The 18,642-nt window shown below is 39.8% G+C and overlaps 1 protein-coding gene and 1 long non-coding RNA gene across 4 annotated transcripts; both read left to right on the top strand.

Annotated features, from left to right (window-relative positions):
* Positions 1-380: 380 nt before the first annotated feature.
* Positions 381-9,329, top strand: LOC310991742 (mitochondrial glycine transporter B-like). 3 transcript variants are annotated; one of them, XM_083979637.1, is made up of 8 exons: positions 381-792; positions 1,634-1,729; positions 3,596-3,720; positions 4,223-4,307; positions 4,721-4,900; positions 5,716-5,884; positions 6,049-6,212; positions 6,324-9,327. In XM_083979637.1, the coding sequence occupies exons 2-8, from the start codon at positions 1,715-1,717 to the stop codon at positions 6,444-6,446; spliced, it is 861 nt and encodes a 286-aa protein (XP_083835763.1). In that variant the 5' UTR covers positions 381-792; positions 1,634-1,714; the 3' UTR covers positions 6,447-9,327. The 3 variants fall into 3 exon arrangements, with proteins under 3 accessions (XP_083835763.1, XP_083835762.1, XP_083835764.1); XM_083979636.1 differs by having other exon boundaries at positions 1,631-1,729; XM_083979638.1 differs by lacking the exons at positions 381-792; positions 1,634-1,729 and adding an exon at positions 2,673-2,753 and having other exon boundaries at positions 6,324-9,329.
* Positions 9,330-12,829: 3,500 nt separating this feature from the next.
* LOC310990559 lies at positions 12,830-13,853 on the top strand. The gene is made up of 3 exons (XR_014595590.1): positions 12,830-12,940; positions 13,309-13,406; positions 13,658-13,853. It is a non-coding gene; the product is annotated as an uncharacterized lncRNA (long non-coding RNA).
* The last annotated feature ends 4,789 nt before the right edge of the window (positions 13,854-18,642 follow it).

Below are 18,642 nucleotides of genomic sequence, written 5' to 3'. Positions count from 1 at the left end.
TGTGTGCGTTTTCTGGTTGCAGTGCGTTGAAATAGTGTGTACCACCCATAGACTGTAAAAAAAAAAGAAAAAAAAAGAGCTTTTACACCTTTTACAGCCTGAATGACTGACTCGCGGGGAAACAGCGACACGGTGAGGTCAATGCTAAAACTGCACGGACTCTTGTTGAACACGTTTTCATAAATAATAATAATAATAATAATACAATATAAAGTGAAGTTTAAGTTCTTATTTGAGATTTAATCGCACCGAGTGATGCAGAAACACAACCCACACCTGGACCCAATCCTTATTACCGATGTTTGACAACCCGTGATGTTTCTGTGTGTGTGTGTGTGTCACAGATATTTATCTACCGGTGTGTGTGCGCGCGTGTCACCGCTGCTGGAGGTGAACCGTGCTAGCCCAGTGCTAAGTTGCTAACAGAGTCGTAGCAGCCACGTTAGGGGGTGAAAGGACAGATATTAACGCGTTTTAAGACTTCCTACTGAAGAGAAAACCAGACGGCCAGGTCAGGAAATAGTCCATGAGCGGTCAGGACATGCGTTAATATTGAGGAGAGCCAGCGTGAAGTTCAGTAACTTGACAGATGCTAACCTTGTAGCTAACTAGCTTCTCCAGAAACTTCTGTGTTGAGCCTGACAGCAGCGGAGTTTGTTGACTGGCTGTTCGTTTACACCGTCGGGGGCCATTTGCAGTAAAATTGTCCCGAATAAATGCAAAACATGGTGTTTGCGGAGCCGGCAGGGGTGGACATCACCTCCACCGACACATAACAGACCTCACAGTCCGGTAAGTGGAGCTAACATGCTAAGTCAGCAGCTAGCTGGTCAGGTAACATGTGTGTGCTCGGCTAGAGGATCTTTTCAGGGGGAAATCTGCTCTCAAGGTTAGAAAGTATGGTGTTAGTTTTAACTATACACTGAGCGGTGGACTGGTTCGTGTCCTGTCCTGAGAGACTGATGTCTGCATCTGCACATCCTCTGACAGCCAGCTAACTGGAGCCAGCCTGTTTACACCCTGCTGCTGCTGCTGCTGCTGCTGCTGTGTTCATGTCGTAATCATAGACTGTAAAAAGAATGGACGTAGCGTCCGTGACGTCACCCATTGGTTTGGGGGAGTCTGTTTTGTAATACATCCATGGTTTTGTGCCGCTACTACGGGGGTTAGAACCGCGCCATGTTGGATTCTACTTGCCATATTTGGAGCGGTGCGGCCGTTGGCCGGCCGAGAGCCCGCCCACTGGCCTCGTAGCAGCGGTCGCCGGACCTGTCACTCAACGGTTCTGCGCCCTGATTGGCCAGAACTTTAACCCTAATAATAGTAAAACGGTAGAGTTTAAAAAAAATTCACCCCCCTCAGAGTGTGTGCGGGGGTAGAAACTATCGATTGAGACCAAAAAAATAAAATGTACCAGGCTGTAAATATGTTTTTTTAAGCTGTAAAATCGGCTATTTTAACATGGGGCTCGATTGGAGTTGCTCCCTTCTGGAGCCAGCCCCCAGCGACAGCCGAGGGGATTGCAGCTTTTTGAATGCGGAAGTGAGCTTCACTTCTAAGACCGACAACTGCCCCCTTGGTCGTAATGTGTTGAAATGTGTCTGCGGTCTGATTTCCCTTCTCTCTGTAGCAGCGTTGACTGAAATCAACCATCGTCAAAACGGCAGTAGCAGGGGAGACACGGGATTCATCCAGCTCTACAGCACAGTCAAAGATGGAGTTAGCCGCGGTGAGTGTGCAGCTGCCGGCTGCTGCGTGCTGAGGTCACCGTGATCATCATCCAGACCACCGGGGACCGTCAGTCTGTGGATGCACCCATACTTCATTCACAACTAATTATTGATTATTGATGGAGCATCCAGTCCAAGTTGGTGGCTCAGCTGCTGAAAATAACCAATAACAAAGCTGCATGCAGACATAGATGATTTCTACCACAGCTGCGACTATTTCAGAAATTGTGTTGGAAAGAAATTATGAAAAGTGTGTTTGTATAATTACAATCCCCTGATTAAACACCACGCAGATAAAAAAAAAAAATGACAAAAGCACAATGACCTAACACAGCCTGAGGGCTTCATGGGCAGGTAGTTCTTCACTGTGTTGTTTGCTCTTGAACAGCAGCTGACCTGCAGCCACAGTCTGACACAGTCTCTTCTTGTTTCATGACAGACTGATCTTGATCACAGCTGGGACAGAAATAATGTTGAGGGCATTATGGAAACATGGCATGGATATTTTTGTATGCCTCTTAATAACTTATGCAAATTGCCTCCTACTTCATATATTTTCTGTGACCTATATTTAAAGCCCCCTACTCAACATGTACACACACACACAAATAGTAACACGCAGCCACTGTATGACTCATGTTGTTTGACAAAGATGCAATTTAGCAGTGAGCTTTGCAGGGAGGGGGCTGCACTGAAATACAGATGTGTGAGTGTGTCTCTGGAAGATAAAGATAGAAACCCACAGAAAAGCGCAGGCTGGATTAAGCTTCTGCTTTGGCTGTGAAATATCGGGGTGGGGGAGGACCAGGAGAAGGAGAAGGAGAAAGCCATTGTGGGTTGGAGGGAGAGGGTGAGAGACACAGTCAGAGAGAGAGGGAGAGAGGGGAAGGTATGAGAGAGATGGAGGTTTATTTTATAACATGCTGTTTGTAAAAGCAGCATCACAGAGCGAGGCAGGGGGAAGAGGGCAAAATGCAGGAGAAGCAGGATGCTCAGACCCGAGCCCCGGGCAGCCTGGGGAAGGTAGGAGAGCGTGTTTGTATGTTATGTGCGCGCATGTGTATGGTAGCGACATACAGTATATGCTTTATGTTTATGAGAGGTGTGTAGTATATTTGTTTGCTGTACATGTGTTTCTTGTTGTCTTCAGATATACATTTTCCTCTACATACATATTTCTCTTTAGCGTCCTCCTGTCTGTCTGAATCTGTGTCCTACCGTCTCTGCCTGTTTGTCCATAAGGCATGTAAACACAGATAATGTTGCGTCTCAGTATAATTCAACCCAGCAGCCTGTGTGTGTGTGTGTGTCACTGTGTGTGTGTGGGGACTGTCTCTACACATCTCCATCATCCACTGTGTGTGTGGGAACCTGGCCTTTGCAGCTTTGTTTTTTTTGTTATGTTGGAAATGTCACTCAAGCATTATGCAGATTCACATGAATGTGCAGTTTGTGTGTGTTTATTATTTTGGAGCTCATCCCTATTGAGTCACCATTTTGGATTCAGATACATGTTGGGTTAATGTTTCCCTGGCGTTCATCTAGAAGAGATCCATACAGAGAGTGACGCTGAATGATGCATGTTAATATAATGTCTTTAACACTGTGTCTAATCCTTTTTATGTCTCTGTGCCTTATCCTCCTCCTCTTCTGTCTGTCTCCTCTCTTTCCATAATTCCTCTTCCTCTCTGCATTTGCCCTCCTCTCCCTCTGTCCCTACCATTTCTTCCTCCTGTCACTTCTCTCTCCTCTTGTGTCCTCTTTTGCTATCCCCCATCCCCTCTTTCCTTCCACCCCTCTCTGTATATTCCTCCCTCCCTCCCTCCCTCCCTCCCTCCTCTTTCTCTCTCTGACATTGTCCTCAGGCTCACCCAGCTCTCAAAGCCTTTATGTGTGGTTCTCTCAGCGGCACCTGCTCTACGCTGCTCTTCCAGCCTTTGGATCTGGTCAAGACACGGCTGCAGACTCTCCAGAACAACGCCAAGCCGGGGTGTGTGTGTGTGTGCACATCTTAACATGTGTGTGTGAACATGCAAACACATTCTACCTAAATGTCACAAGACTCACACTCACTAGTAGGATAACAAACATGCACAAACATGCATGCATTCGCTCACAGCATGGCAGGACAAAATGTGAAGGCAGTGTCGGCCTGAATCAGCTGTTATGACCCATATAGAGCAATTAGTCACACCAGCAGCACCATGTAATCATACTGTCAGGCTGCGAGGTCGCTTTCCCCTCCACTAGGGACAAGACGAGGAAATGTTAGTGGATACAAGTGGATATTTATTTGAAATGATGATCCACAGGTGGTGGATATTCACTGGCTCCAATTTCCAGGGGATAGTTATTGTGATGAACGATCAAATGTGTTTTGCTCCCATTATAAAAATAAGAACTACGGTACTTATCATCTCTCTGTCTGTTGTTGTAACATGTTTCTATCTTTGACTGTGTTTGTAACCGTCCCTGTTAACTTCATCCTGCAGCGCACCCAAGGTGGGGATGTTTACCGTCCTCGTCAATGTCGTCAGGACAGAGAATTTCTTCAGTCTTTGGAAGGGAGTTTCACCAGTGAGTGTCTGACCTTGTTTATTACTTTCATCATTTACTCTCTGTAAGTTGTGTTGGTGCCTGTAGGCAGGAGGCACAGACCTGCTGACCGTGTCCGTCACCTTACATTCACGTTACCTCTGTCTCTGAGAATCAGACGGACACTCTGATCTTCATCTAAAATAAGTCACCTTTTCATTTTAGATGCCACACAACTGTGTTTTTATGTGGGTTTTGAAAACAACACACATGTAGTACCATGGTTCTGAACACTTAACTTAACCAGATCTCTTTGGCTTTAATTAGTAAGTCAGACAAAATGAAACATGACTATTTTATACAAAGGTTTTAGATGTGGTAGCACATATTACACACTAGGCTGGCATTTTCTAACTGCACCTTTTTAACTTGTTTGTATTTCTTCTCTCTGTCAGTCATTTGTGCGCTGCATCCCCGGGGTCGGCATCTACTTCAGCACCTTCTACTCCCTGAAGCAGCACTTCTTCCTGGACCGGGCGCCCAACGCTGGTGAGGCTGTTCTTCTTGGAGCGGGGGCAAGAGCTGTGGCTGGCGTCTGCATGCTGCCATTCACTGTCATCAAGACACGCTTCGAGGTGAGTCGCAGGAGTTGTGGACTTAAATCATTCATTTAAAATCAATCATTTAAGATCGGTTCAAATGGAAGAATGACACTTCTTTCATTCCCACTGTGTGCCTCGAAAGCCTGTTTTTGTAATCATTTTGAGTGGGATGTTAATTGTTCAGATTTTTTCAGTCAGTCACATTAGCTGAATGCTGACTTGACATGAGTGGACAACGTGATACCTGGTTTGTACTAAGTTTGTACTGTTTATTTTTCAGTTTGGCAACATTAAAACTACTATTTTCATAATAATCATATTCAAAATTAACAGATAGGTGGTTGAATAAAGCAACATTTTTCACCCTGGCACAGGTAGTTGATGGCTCTCTTCATAATCAGAGTTACTTTCAACTGTGAGGGAAAACAGAGGAAGATAACTCTTATCTTCACTGTCATATTCATAAACTGTGGCTTTTGAACTGTAAATGTGACACTGTTCCAGCTGGCTTCCGTAAATTAATAACCACAATTTACAACCATAGAGGAAGTGTCTAGAACGACGGAAGTATCTGTACGTGACAGGGTAGTTCTCTGTAATAACACAGTCAACACACTTCCAGTCAAAAATATCATAAAATTAGATTAGATCACGAAACTTGATTGATCCCAAAAGGGCAACTTCTTTACTTCCACAACAGACAAACATAGACATACAGACATGGCATTGAGACAAGATTATAAAAGCCTATAGGACACGATTAAAGCCTAAAAGAGCAATAAAGAAATACAGTAAATATAGATAATAAAGTGCGAATAATCATATTCTATGGTCATATTTTGTTTCAGAGCGGCTGTTACAACTATGTGAGTGTGCCGGGGGCTCTAAGGAGTGTGTATGAGACAGAGGGAGTCCGGGCTCTGTTCTCCGGGCTGACCGCCACGCTGCTCAGAGACGCTCCCTTCTCTGGCATCTACGTCATGTTCTACAGCCAGGCCAAGAAGGCTCTGCCCCCAGGTGAGACTCACACGCAGGCCGGCTACCTAGTGTTGTTTTCTAATTTTATTTTTAAAAATAAACTTGCCAAAAATGTCTATATTATGCGTGGAGAAAGCAAACTGCTGTACTCAGCAGTGCAGCTTACTCGGGCCCTTTCTCCTGACACCTGGTCTCTCTGTCAGAGGTGACTTCGTCGGCCTACGTCCCACTGGTGAACTTCGGCTGTGGGGTGGTGGCCGGTGTCATGGCGTCGTTGGTAACGCAGCCTGCAGATGTGGTGAAGACTCACATTCAAGTCAGCCCGTCCCACTGGAGCACCGCAGATGCTGTTCGCTACATCTACATGGTGTGTGCTCGTTGTATCTTGTCATTTTCACTGAAAATCACTGTTGACGAGAAGGACATTGTTACCTCACCGGTATCATACTAAACTGTCCTGCTCTGCTCTCTCCCTCAGGAGCACGGCATGGCCGGGTTTTTTCGCGGGGCTGTACCCAGGTCTCTTCGCCGCACTCTGATGGCTGCTATGGCTTGGACTGTTTACGAACAGCTGATGGCTCGAATGGGCCTCAAATCCTGAAAAGCAACAGTACTGAGAAAGAGAAGATGAAATACGAGGGTATGATGATCTTTGTTCTCACTAAAAGCCGCTTGCGAGAAGAAAAAGGAGCTGAAGAGTTTCTAGAGAGTGAGCCAGCACTACCAGAGGAACCGGGTGGAGAGGGTGCGCGTGTGTGCGTGCGTGTGCGTACGAGTGTGTGTGATTCTTATTTTAATGTTTGTGAAAATGTGCCCGTGTCTGTAGGTGTGTACGTTTCAGATCGTGATGTTACACCTGACACACTTATGTCAGTCTTGGACTGGAGTGACTCTCCCTGACGTGAACTTCTTCCTCCTCTTACTATTTATGTCTGGACACCCTGAGCTATGGCTACCACTCACCACATGCCCTTGACCGAGGGCCTGTATATCTGCTGGGCAGCTCGGTTGCCTTTGACAAGCTGTTTGGAAACGCTGCCAAGACAAACAGGACAGAGTACCTCTGCTGAGGTAACCCAACAATAAAGCACTGCAGAGAAGAGGGGCAGCAGCTTCTGCCACATTTATGACACTTAAGGTTGATCAATGTTTCTAACTTGTCAACTGATTAAATAGTCTGAATTAACAAGCAGACTTAGCAGAGATTTATTTGTTTCAAGCTCAGACAATCACAAATACTTATAGAGCTACATAACTATAAGAAAGATAATAAGAAAATATCTGGGTTAACTTCAATAATCTCAATAAAGCCTTTGTTGCCATACCTCTGAAAACTATGCTAACTTAAACTGTATATACAACTGTGGGGCATTTTTGCATCATGAAACCAGATGTGCTTTTCAAAGTAATGATGAGTCACATCTATATTATAAAATGCATTCAGACCCGTGATGGCATCTCAGATCAGGATTTTGTGGATTTTTATGAGTTTTGTAGTTAATTGCATAATTGTTTTGAGGGGTTAAAGGCATCCTGTGGAGTTTCTGCCCACTAGCAGCAGCAGCAGCAGCACTGTGGAGCAGTGTTTTTTGAGTGTGTCCCCTCTTTTGCTCCTATTGTGCACATGAGAGCAACACGATAGTCAAAGCATCTTCTGTTAAAGTTAAAGTCAGGTTCACACGACACTGCAAGATGGCAAACATGGAAATAATCTGCACACAATTTAAAAATATTCAAAAGATTGCCTGAGCAAATGTTTAACAAGGAGGGGAATTCATTTAAGAGCTTTGTCAGACTTAAAGGAGACACTTTCAGAAAAACTGAATGTAGACATAACATTTGTTTGATTACAAGAAAATTCCACAGGCCGCCTTTAGTCAAAATGAGCAATGGCATTTGCATCATTTTCTGAGTTTAATAAGCACTTTTGTAAGTAGTTTTTTTTTTCTATTAAATTATTTTAATGACAGGATGAAGTGGGGGTGAGATCTTATAAGTGTTACAAGTAATGTTACTTCCTGTTTGCATTTCCCAAGAACTTTAAGCTTGCAAGTGAAGCATTGCTTAATCATTGTGCTACTATGTCGAAAAAGATTACACAGAGTATCAGTGCTGGAGAAACCATGGAGACTGCGGTAACACTTTATAAGTACACACTTTTAAGCATTAGTTAAAGCAGAAGTAAGCAGAATGTTTGTGTTAATATAAGTCTTAAATAGTTACATCTTCCGACGGGAATCACTTACATAGAGTGTTTGGTCTGAAACACGGGTCTGTCAGTCACTCTGCTCTGCTGTAAGCCGAGGAGAAAACTTTCCTTGTATCCTACAACCTTTATCCAATGAGGAGAGAGAACGGCATAAAGGGGCGGTCCTCTCTGTGTGTGCAGCCAAGGGATGCGCGTGAATGTGGTGACGTAGGGACGAGGGCGGGGACTGCTAACTCCATCTGCTGACAAGAAGTTAGCCAAAACGACCGGATCGCTTACTTCTGCTTTAAGCATTAAATACTAAATTCATCATTTATAACACATGAATACTCATTAGTATGTAGTTTATAAAGCAGTTAAAATGTTTTGCTCATCATTGATAAGCACTAACTGTATTTATAATACTAATCAGTAGTCATGCGTTATAAATGAAGAATTCAGTATTTATTAATGCTTAATACTTATTATCAAGTGTTACCGACTGTGTCCAGCGTCTCACAGGCTCTATGACTACTTGACTCGGCAGAGAGTTATTGGTTGTAAAAGATGAAGACCATATTTTTATGTTGCGTGTACAGTGTACCCTTTCTCATAGATATTATTTATTAGTGTTGGTGTAAAAACAGATGTAATATATTGAAAATATGTGTTTATAGATATGCCAAATGGAAGGTCTAATTGGTGGAGGGCTGAAAGATTTAATTGTCTGAACAAAATGGATCATTAACAGCATGTTATCTGACTGAAAACCTTTGTTAACCTTGCTAACACGACAGAGATCTCAGTTATGGCTAGTGTGATCTGTGATACGAGTTTGTGCAGCAAAAAATGAATAAAAAATAAAAATGCTGGGGGGAAAAAGAACAATGGAAAAGGATCAGCAAAGCACAGTGCAGGCTGAGAACAAACTAGAGATGTGTCTGTGAAGTTAAACTTGACAAACAGATATTAGTGTTTTTTACATGGTGAACGTAAGTGGCTTGTGACAGGAGTTGATGTCTAAATGCCTCCATGTTTGCTGTGTATCTGTCATACATGTGCCATAACTCACACCTGGAAGTTTGACTGCTGTAGTCTTCTGTTGTGACTGTATTGTATATGGTCATTGTTATTGTAGCTACTTGTTTCCTGAGACAGACACTGTGCCGGCCTGGTTTTTAATGTCAATAAATTCTCTTATGTTTTTTTCTTTCAAATGAATTAGGACGTTTTCTTATTAGAAATCAAGAGGGTATTGATTTTACTTTGTTTAGTTGTTTTATTTATGAATAGCAGATCTTGTATTTCCAGGTACACATTTCCCTAGATGTTTACACATGAAGAACCAAAACCAACCATTATAATGACAAAGTATTGGATACAATATACTCAACACTCAGGTGATTTTGTTAAGCATTCATTAGAAAACAACAATACACCCCAATGGGGCTATTTTTTTTCCTTTACTCCTATCACAATGAAACTTTACACAATGAAGGTATCCATGAAATGTAACATTTTTTGTATTCCAAGTTTCTTGGAAAATGAATTGGAATATGCAAATGAGCAATACACTAATGGAATATGCCCAAAATACACCCGAAAAGGCTTATTTTCTTCCTTCACTTCACACAATAAACGTATACATGAAAAGTAACATTTCTGTATTTCAAGTTTCTTGGAAAATTAATTTTAAATATGTAAATTAGCTCAACACTAATTAACATATGGTCAAGAATCCATAAAGCCACAAGCAGCAACAGGGGTCAAATAACTAACACATTCATGTCCATTCAATAAGTTCTGTCACTTGCCATACTTGACTTATGCATACACACGTCACTTGCCACACTTAAAAGACCTATATTGACCTTAAGTGACAGACACAGTCTTGTCTCCAGTTGCTTTCTAAATTCTTCTTTTTTTTTATTAGCGAACAAGCCTTACCTAACAACTTTCCTCCCAGTTTGCAGAGAACATCAGAAGAAAGTCAGAATACATCAAAGTCATTTCAACGACTGTGTGTGATGTTATATTAAATATGCTGTTATGTTCAACAACATGAGCGGGACTAAGAACTAAGTTATTTGGCCCCGGTTTTTGCTGCTTGCGGCTTTATGGCTTCTTGACCATAAGTCAGTTAGTGTTGAGCTCATCTACATATTTAAAATAAATTTTCCAAGAAACTTGAAATACAGAAATGTTACTTTTCATGTATACTTTTATTGTGTGAAGTGTGATTGTGGTAGGAGTAAAGGAAGAAAATAAGCCTTTTTGGGTGTATTTTGGCCATACAGTATTCCATTAGTGTTTTCCTCATTGGCAAATTAAAATTCATTTTCCAAGAAACTTGTAATACAAAAAATGTTACCTGTCATGTCTACTTTCATTGTGTAAAGTTTCATTGTGGTAGGAGTAAAGGAAAAAATAAGCCTATTCCGGTGTATTTTGGGCATATTTGATTAGTGTAAGGCTCATGTGCATATTCAAATTCATTTTTAAAGAAACTTGTAATACAAAAAATGTTACATTTCATGGATACTTTCATTATGTTAGTTTCATTGTGATAGGAGTAAAGAAAAAATTAATAATTAATAATTAATTTTAAAAAAATAGCCCCATTGGGGTGTAATGTTGTCGGCACAATAGACTTTATACATTAAATAATGATGCGAATTAAACATATTTCCCCAACTAGGATTTCTTAGGACTTTTAGTATGTTGTTCTGGACACCTCATAGAAATTATGTATGATGAAAAACCTTCTGTTACAATTAGTTCTATTTTTGGGTTCAAAATGAGATTGCCTGGACTATTAGGTACTAGGTAGATAAGGAAGGTAGGTAGTAAGATAGGTGGATAGGTCATGTGCTTCTTTGGCTTCCTCTATCTTCTTCCCCCTGCTAACAACATGAATAGTTTCTTACTACTTCTCTATCTCTAAATAGCAGGCACAGCTTCAGGACCAAACGCATGCTATATAACAGGTGGACTGGTCCAAGCCGAGCAGAGTAGCTACATCTATTAGCGAAGGTTAGACAATTATGTCTGAGGATACGTCTGAGGATACGTACGCAAAAATAGACCCTACCAAGAAAGTCAGATTTCAGACAGAGAAGAATGATGCAGATGCAGAGAGGACAGAAAATGTGCTTATTTATGAAAACTGCTCTGCAGAGAGTACGCCACCGCAATTGCAGGACACTACTGAGGACCAACAGAAAAGTAATGAATGTGACTGTATGTGTCGATTTGTCTTGTGTAAATATTCTCAATGCATTTCGTTTTTTAAATGTGCAATTTATTATATATGTAACATCAGTCATTTATTTCTGCTTTCAGCCATTTCAGTCAATGCACCTTCTGCAAAGAGGGACCTCATCAGACCTGCTATAGTGTTGCTGGTGCTGCTGTATCTTCTCCTCATGGCTCTAGTCATTGCTGTGACTGTCCTATGTACGTTTTTCAAATCAAATGACTCAACTCAAATTACAGGTATTTTCAGGTATATAAAAGTGATGTTTGATCATTTACATATTTGACACTTTCTGTTGCAGGGATTCAAGACCGAAGCCTCAATATCAACCTGACCAGAGAGAGGAACCAACTAAAGACCAGTTACAGTGACATGAAAAACCTCAATGAAAATCTGACCAGAGAGAGGAACCAACTAAAGACCAGTTACAGGGACGTGAAAAACCTCAATGAAAATCTGACCAGTGAGAGAGACAAACTACAGACAGATTACAGTGACGTGAAAAACCTCACAATCCAGCTACAGAATAACATTTCTGTAGTCACCAAAGAGAGAGACGATTTTAAAAAACAGCTTGGTGAGTGTACAGGTTTTGTTGTACAAATATATTGTGCATGCAAGTTTTTTGTTATCTTACATTTTACCAAGAAATTTTTGGTCAAATTGAATCAATTCAAGACGACATACCAACCCTTAAAATTCAGACCAGAACTAACGTTCTTTCTAGATTTTTCTTAACAAATGAAACAAACTATAGGCTAACTAATCAGTGATATTCGGTCACTTTGACTAGAACTAGCTGCACTGTGTCTAATATTGATGTTAAACTAAGCTAACCAGCTGTAGGCCTACTGGATTACGTAAACAAGTTTTCTTAAAGCAGAAGTAAGCGATATTTTTGTGTTAATATAAGTCTTAAATAGTTATATCTTCCGACAGCAATCACTTACATAGAGTGTTTGGACCGAAACACGGGTCTGTCAGTCACTCTGCTCTGCTCTGAGCCGAGGAGAAAACTTTTCTCGTATCCTACAATTTTTATCCAATGAGGAGAGAGAACGGAATGCAGGGCTGTGTGTGCAGCCAAGGGACGCCGTGAATGTGGCGACGTAGGGACGAGGACTGTTATGGTGCGTTCAAGGCAACCCGTAACTCGTGTTTTTCCGACCTGTGAAGTCGTACCAGTTCGATCTGGTACGACTTCACGGGTCAGAAGTTACGAGTGGCCGTTATAGTGACTTTCACAGGTAAAACAGGTCGGAAAAACACGAGTGGGTTGCCTGGAACGCTACAAAGTCGTAAGTTGTGACTTGAAGCTGTAATTTACGGTTTCAAAAGCCTGCCTGGAACGCAGCATTAGCCAAAACGACCGGATCGCTTACTTCTGCTTTAAGTAGAGCAGCTGAGAACTGCATCTCTTCTTGATGCTCTGTAGTGTTTTGTCTTTTGCCTTGTCATGGGGTTTGCATACAGTAATGTACTAAACTATATGTTGTGTTGTTTAACAGAGACACCCTGCCCTCCCAATTGGTTAAAGGTGGAGAGCTCTTGTTATTTAATTACCTCCTCTGAAAAAAACTGGCATGACGGCCAACAGTACTGTGAAAGTTTAGGTGGACACCTGCCAATCATATCCAGCAAAGAGGACCAGGTGAGTCTTTGTTTCTCTTAAAGCCACTGTTGTTGACCGAATATTTTTTTATTTTGTTCTCTATACACATGTATTGCAACATGTTTGAAAACTAAATCATATCCAAAACCCTTTTGAACTTAACTGATTTAATGCAGTATATGATTTTAAAAAATATATATATAGCCATATAGGCCTAGGTGGAAGACGAAAAAGATCAGTGAGGTAAAGCAGGTAAAGAGGTCCACAATGTCTTCTGCTTAGTTGTGAAAACACAAAAAAGATAATATGATATCAATGATATCAAGCCATAGTTCTTTTTTTTCTTTTTTCCGAATTTATCATTTTAATCAAAAAGACAGTGATCTAAATGTCTCTCCCAACTCTAGGTGTTTCTAAACTTACTTGATCGTAGCTGGATTGGTCTCACAGATGAGGAGGAGGAAAACGTCTGGAAATGGGTTGACGGAACGATGGTCAACGAAACGTAAGACATTTTTTCCAGTTTCTTCTTTACTGATGGCCATGTATTGATTGTATTACCGGTAAACATACTGACAATTGAAGACATCATGTGCATTTAAGTTCTGTAATTCATAATCATAATTTATAATTGTTTGACCTCAAAATTAACCCACTTAGGATGTATTCATAGATGTCAATATTTTGAATTTCAAATTCTTTTTAGCAATGGTTTTAAACTGTGTCTAAAATGTTTTTTTTTTTTTCTATCTCTAGGTACTGGGCAGTGTATCAGCCAGACAATGATCAGAGAAATGAACACTGTGTTCAGATAGGCCTAACACATAATGGCTTTAATAGCTGGAATGATATGCCTTGTGGTTCTACATTACCTGTCGTCTGTCAGAAGAATAGTGTTTAATCTCTTTAATTGACTCTCCATAATGTACAGTTATATGTATTCTATGCGTAAGTAAATGTCGTAACCCTGCAGCAATGTCTAAATTTTGATCATTTCTTTTTGAAATAACTTTTTTTTTTTTTTTAATCTTCTGATGACTTCATTATTTGTATGACTGGGTGGATGTGGTAGATATACAAACTGACTGAAGGGAGTTACAATGCTGATACATGACACACTCTGGACACAAACAATAATTTAGAAAATAAAATCATTGTGATTAATTATACAAGCAAAAAACAAAAAAAAACAAAACCCCACAAATAGTTACAGTAATTATTTCACAGTTACAATAGGGTTTATTGTGAAGTAGCCTAAAATGTGTATTAATTTATATCAGAGGACAGAGTACCTCTGCAGGTAACCAACAATAAAGCACTGCAGAGAAGAGGGGCAGCAGCTTCTGCCATATTTATGACACTTAAGGTTGATCATTGTTTCTAACTTGTCAACTGATGACAGGATGAAGTGGAGGTGAGATCTTAAGTGTTACAAGTAATGTTGTTACTTCCTGTTTGCATTTCTCCAGAACTTTAAAGCAGAAGTATAAGCGATCCGGTCATTTTGGCTAACTTCCTGTCAGCAGATGGAGTTAGCAGTCCCCGCCCTCGTCCCTACGTCACCACATTCACGCGCATCCCTTGGCTGCACACACAGAGAGGACCGCCCCTTTATGCCGTTCTCTCTCCTCATTGGATAAAGGTTGTAGGATACAAGGAAAGTTTTCTCCTCGGCTTACAGCAGAGCAGAGTGACTGACAGACCCGTGTTTCAGACCAAACACTCTATGTAAGTGATTGCCGTCAGAAGATAGAACTATTTAAGACTTATATTAACACAAATATTCCGCTTACTTCTGCTTTAAACTTGACAAACAGATATTAGTGTTTTTTACATGGTGAACGTAAGTGGCTTGTGACAGGAGTTGATGTCTAAATGCCTCCATGTTTGCTGTGTATCTGTCATACATGTGCCATAACTCACACCTGGAAGTTTGACTGCTGTAGTCTTCTGTTGTGACTGTATTGTATATGGTCATTGTTATTGTAGCTACTTGTTTCCTGAGACAGACACTGTGCCGGCCTGGTTTTTAATGTCAATAAATTCTCTTATGTTTTTTTCTTTCAAATGAATTATGACTTTTTCTTATTAGAAATCAAGAGGGTATTGATTTTACTTTGTTTAGTTGTTTTATTTATGAATAGCAGATCTTGTATTTCCAGGTACACATTTCCCTAGATGTTTACACATGAAGAACCAAAACCAACCATTATAATGACAAAGTATTGGATACAATATACTCAGCACTCAGGTGATTTTGTTAAGCATTCATTAGAAAATAGATCAGTTTCATGCAGCAGCTATTGAGACCTAAAATATGTTATGGGGAAAAAAAAGATTTTTAACACCTGGCATTCACTCTAGTCATTCAGAAAACCTTCAACATGTGGTGAAATATTCACCTTGTATGTAACAAAATAATGTTGGCGAATTATTAGACACTGATATTTACTGCTCCACTTGTGTCTTCCAAGTCAATTTAGTTTCTAAACTAATATGAAAGACACACAGCTACATACAAAGGTTAAAAATCACAAGACCGTGGCAGTAATAATAGAAAATCCCAAAACTTTTCAATAATATCAGGACAAATTATTTTAAAGCAAACTCCAACATTTTACCTTTCAAGTCCATAAACAAAGCCATGTGATGTGCACATGGTAGATAGGAAGTTCCTTAGGTATGTAGGTAGATAGCAAGGACGGGAGGTTGGTAGGTACATACAGATGGAAAAGTAGGAGGGTACAGTTAGGTCATGTGCTTCTTTGGCTTCCTCTATCTTCTTCCCCCTGCTAACAACATGAATAGTTTCTTACTTCTCTATCTCTAAATAGCAGGCACAGCTTCAGGACCAAACACATGCTATATAACAGGTGGACTGGTCCAAGCCGAGCAGAGTAGCTACATCTTTTAGTGAAGGTTAGACAATTATGTCTGAGGATACGTCTGAGGATACGTACGCAAAAATAGACCCTACCAAGAAAGTCAGATTTCAGACAGAGAAGAAGGATGCAGATGCAGAGAGGACAGAAAATGTGCTTATTTATGAAAACTGCTCTGTAGAGAGTCCGCCACCGCAATTGCAGGACACTACTGAGGACCAACAGAAAAGTAATGAATGTGACTGTATGTGTCTATTTGCCTTGTGTAAATATTCTCAATGCATTTTGTTTTTTAAATGTGCAATTTATTATATATGTAACGTCAGTCATTTATTTCTGCTTTCAGCCATTTCAGTCAATGCACCTTCTGCAAAGAGGGACCTCATCAGACCTGCTATAGTGTTGCTGGTGCTGCTGTATCTTCTCCTCATGGCTCTAGTCATTGCTGTGACTGTCCTATGTACGTTTTTCAAATCAACTGACTCAACTCAAATTACTCAGGTATATAAAAGTGATGTTTGATCATTTACATATTTGACACTTTCTGTGGCAGGGTTTCAAGACCGAAGCCTCAATATCAACCTGACCAGAGAGAGAAACCAACTAAAGACCAGTTACAGGGACATGAAAAGCCTCAATGAAAATCTGACCAGTGAGAGAGACCAACTACAGACAGATTACAGTGATGTGAAAAACCTCACAATCCAGCTACAGAATAACATTTCTGTAGTCACCAAAGAGAGAGACGATTTTAAAAAACAGCTTGGTGAGTGTACAGGTTTTGTTGTACAAATATATTTTGCATGCAAGTTTTTTGTTATCTTACATTTTACCAAGAATTTTTTGGTCAAATTGAATCAATTCAAGACGACATACCAACCCTTAAAATTCAGACCAGAACTACCTTTCTTTCTAGATTTTTCTTAACAAATGAAACAAACTAAAACTAATCAGTGATATTCGGTCACTTTGACTAGAACTAGCTGCACTGTGTCTAATATTCACTACTGTGTCTAATATTGATGTTAAACTAAGCTAACCAGCTGTCGGCCTATATTTACTGGATTACTTAAACAGGGAGTGGTAGGGGAGACTGGGGACTTTTGCAACAAGGGACAGTTATTTCTCCAATCAGAAACATGCTAGAGTGATGACACTCACACTGCACATTCACAGTTAGACCCTCTACCCACCAATAATAGAAAAGACATATTCAGCATCTGCTCCTGCTTGTACTGAGACAAAGTTGTTTTAAGGGTATGAAAGTAGATTTTTTCATGAGCTGTTTTTTTGTCATACTGTCCTGACCTTTTATATGAATTAATCCAAACCTACCTAGTTTGAATCACTATTTTGTTGACTATCAAATGACATGGTTAGATGTGTCAGTGTCATTGTGTCTAGCTAGTACATGATGTTTTGTCATGGCTGACAGGGTGGGGACGGTTGCAACAACTGCCATTTGAATATGGAAGCACCATGCAAATGCAAATGTATAAAATGAAACATTTTTAGCTCAAAATAGGCACAAGATATCTATTTTATTCCTCATGATGAACAGAACAGCCAATTATATTAAACCATGAGAGACTAAGATTTCAAAATAATTCCCCAGATAACTTACTATAATAAAATATGCAATTTGTATATTTAGCCTATAGTTGTATCTTATTCTATGGGACAGAAGTAGCCACATATATTTTCCTATGAAAATTAGAGAAAAGTAAATGTATTTGATGTCATACAGTGAATAAATCATCCAAAAGTAGAGTACATGTTTATAAAAGTTTTTTGTATTGCAAATAGTTCCATTCTTGTCTCACACTGAGCTATTGAGTTTTATTACCACTGTTAACCTCTGCACATTGACTCAAGGCCTATGTTCTACGCAAAACAAAATTGTTCTCTGATAAATATGACTAAATAACTAAATAATACTATAGTATTATTGTAAGACAATGCATATTTTAGGAATACTGCTTATTGAGACAAAAATCAAAAGTTAATTAGTGAAATTTAATGTATGTTTAATATGTTGCAACTGTCCCTTATCCGTGTTGCAACTGTCCCCACGTTTGGGGTCAGTTGCAACATCTGGATTCTTCCATTCAAATGAATATTGTGATTGATGTGTCATATGTAACCATCTTTAAATGGTATGACTAATTAGCTGACAAATGTATGTTTGATCTGTAAAAGTTTGGTGAGCCTAGTCCAAATAGTCTCTGAGTAACTGAGAAAAATGTAAAAAGTGTTGCAACTGTCCCCAGTCTCCCCTATCTCTCCCCTTTTTCCGTGTTTAAATAAATTAACATGTTTTCTTGAGTAGAGCAGCTGAGAACTGCATCTCTTCTTCATGCTCTGTATAGTGTTTTGTCTTTTGCCTTGTCATGGGGTTTGCATACTGTACAGTAATGTACTAAACCATATGTTGTGTTGTTTAACAGAGACACCCTGCCCTCCCAATTGGTTAAAGGTGGAGAGCTCTTGTTATTTAATTACCTCCTTAAAAAAAAACTGGCATGAGAGCCAACAGTACTGTGAAAGTGAAGGTGGACACCTGCCAATCATATCCAGCAAGGAGGACCAGGTGATTCTTTTTTTCTCTTAAAGCCACTGTTGTTGACTGAATATTTTTTTATTTTGTTCTCTGTACACATGTATTGCAACATGTTTGAAAACTAAATCATACCTAAAATCCTTTCAAACATATATATATATATATATATATATATATATATATATATATATATATATATATATATATATATATATATATATATATATATATATATATATAGGCCTAGGTATTTGGCCTTTAAAGGTAGAAGAGGAAAAAGATCAGCGAAGTAAAGCAGG

Source organism: Trachurus trachurus (assembly GCF_905171665.1).
Source record: "Trachurus trachurus genome assembly, chromosome: 1".
NCBI lineage: Eukaryota > Metazoa > Chordata > Actinopteri > Carangiformes > Carangidae > Trachurus > Trachurus trachurus.
Note: the sequence above shows the minus strand (reverse complement) of the source record. Positions and strands in the feature narration are given on the sequence as shown.

Bases quoted from the DNA above. Each gene is read 5' to 3' on its own strand.
- LOC310991742 (XM_083979638.1), top strand. From the start codon at position 2,703: ATGCAGGAGAAGCAGGATGCTCAGACCCGAGCCCCGGGCAGCCTGGGG. The intron at 5,885-6,048 runs GTGAGACTCACA...TCTCTCTGTCAG, and splicing joins CAAGAAGGCTCTGCCCCCAG to AGGTGACTTCGTCGGCCTAC. The intron at 6,213-6,323 runs GTGTGTGCTCGT...TCTCTCCCTCAG, and splicing joins CTGTTCGCTACATCTACATG to GAGCACGGCATGGCCGGGTT.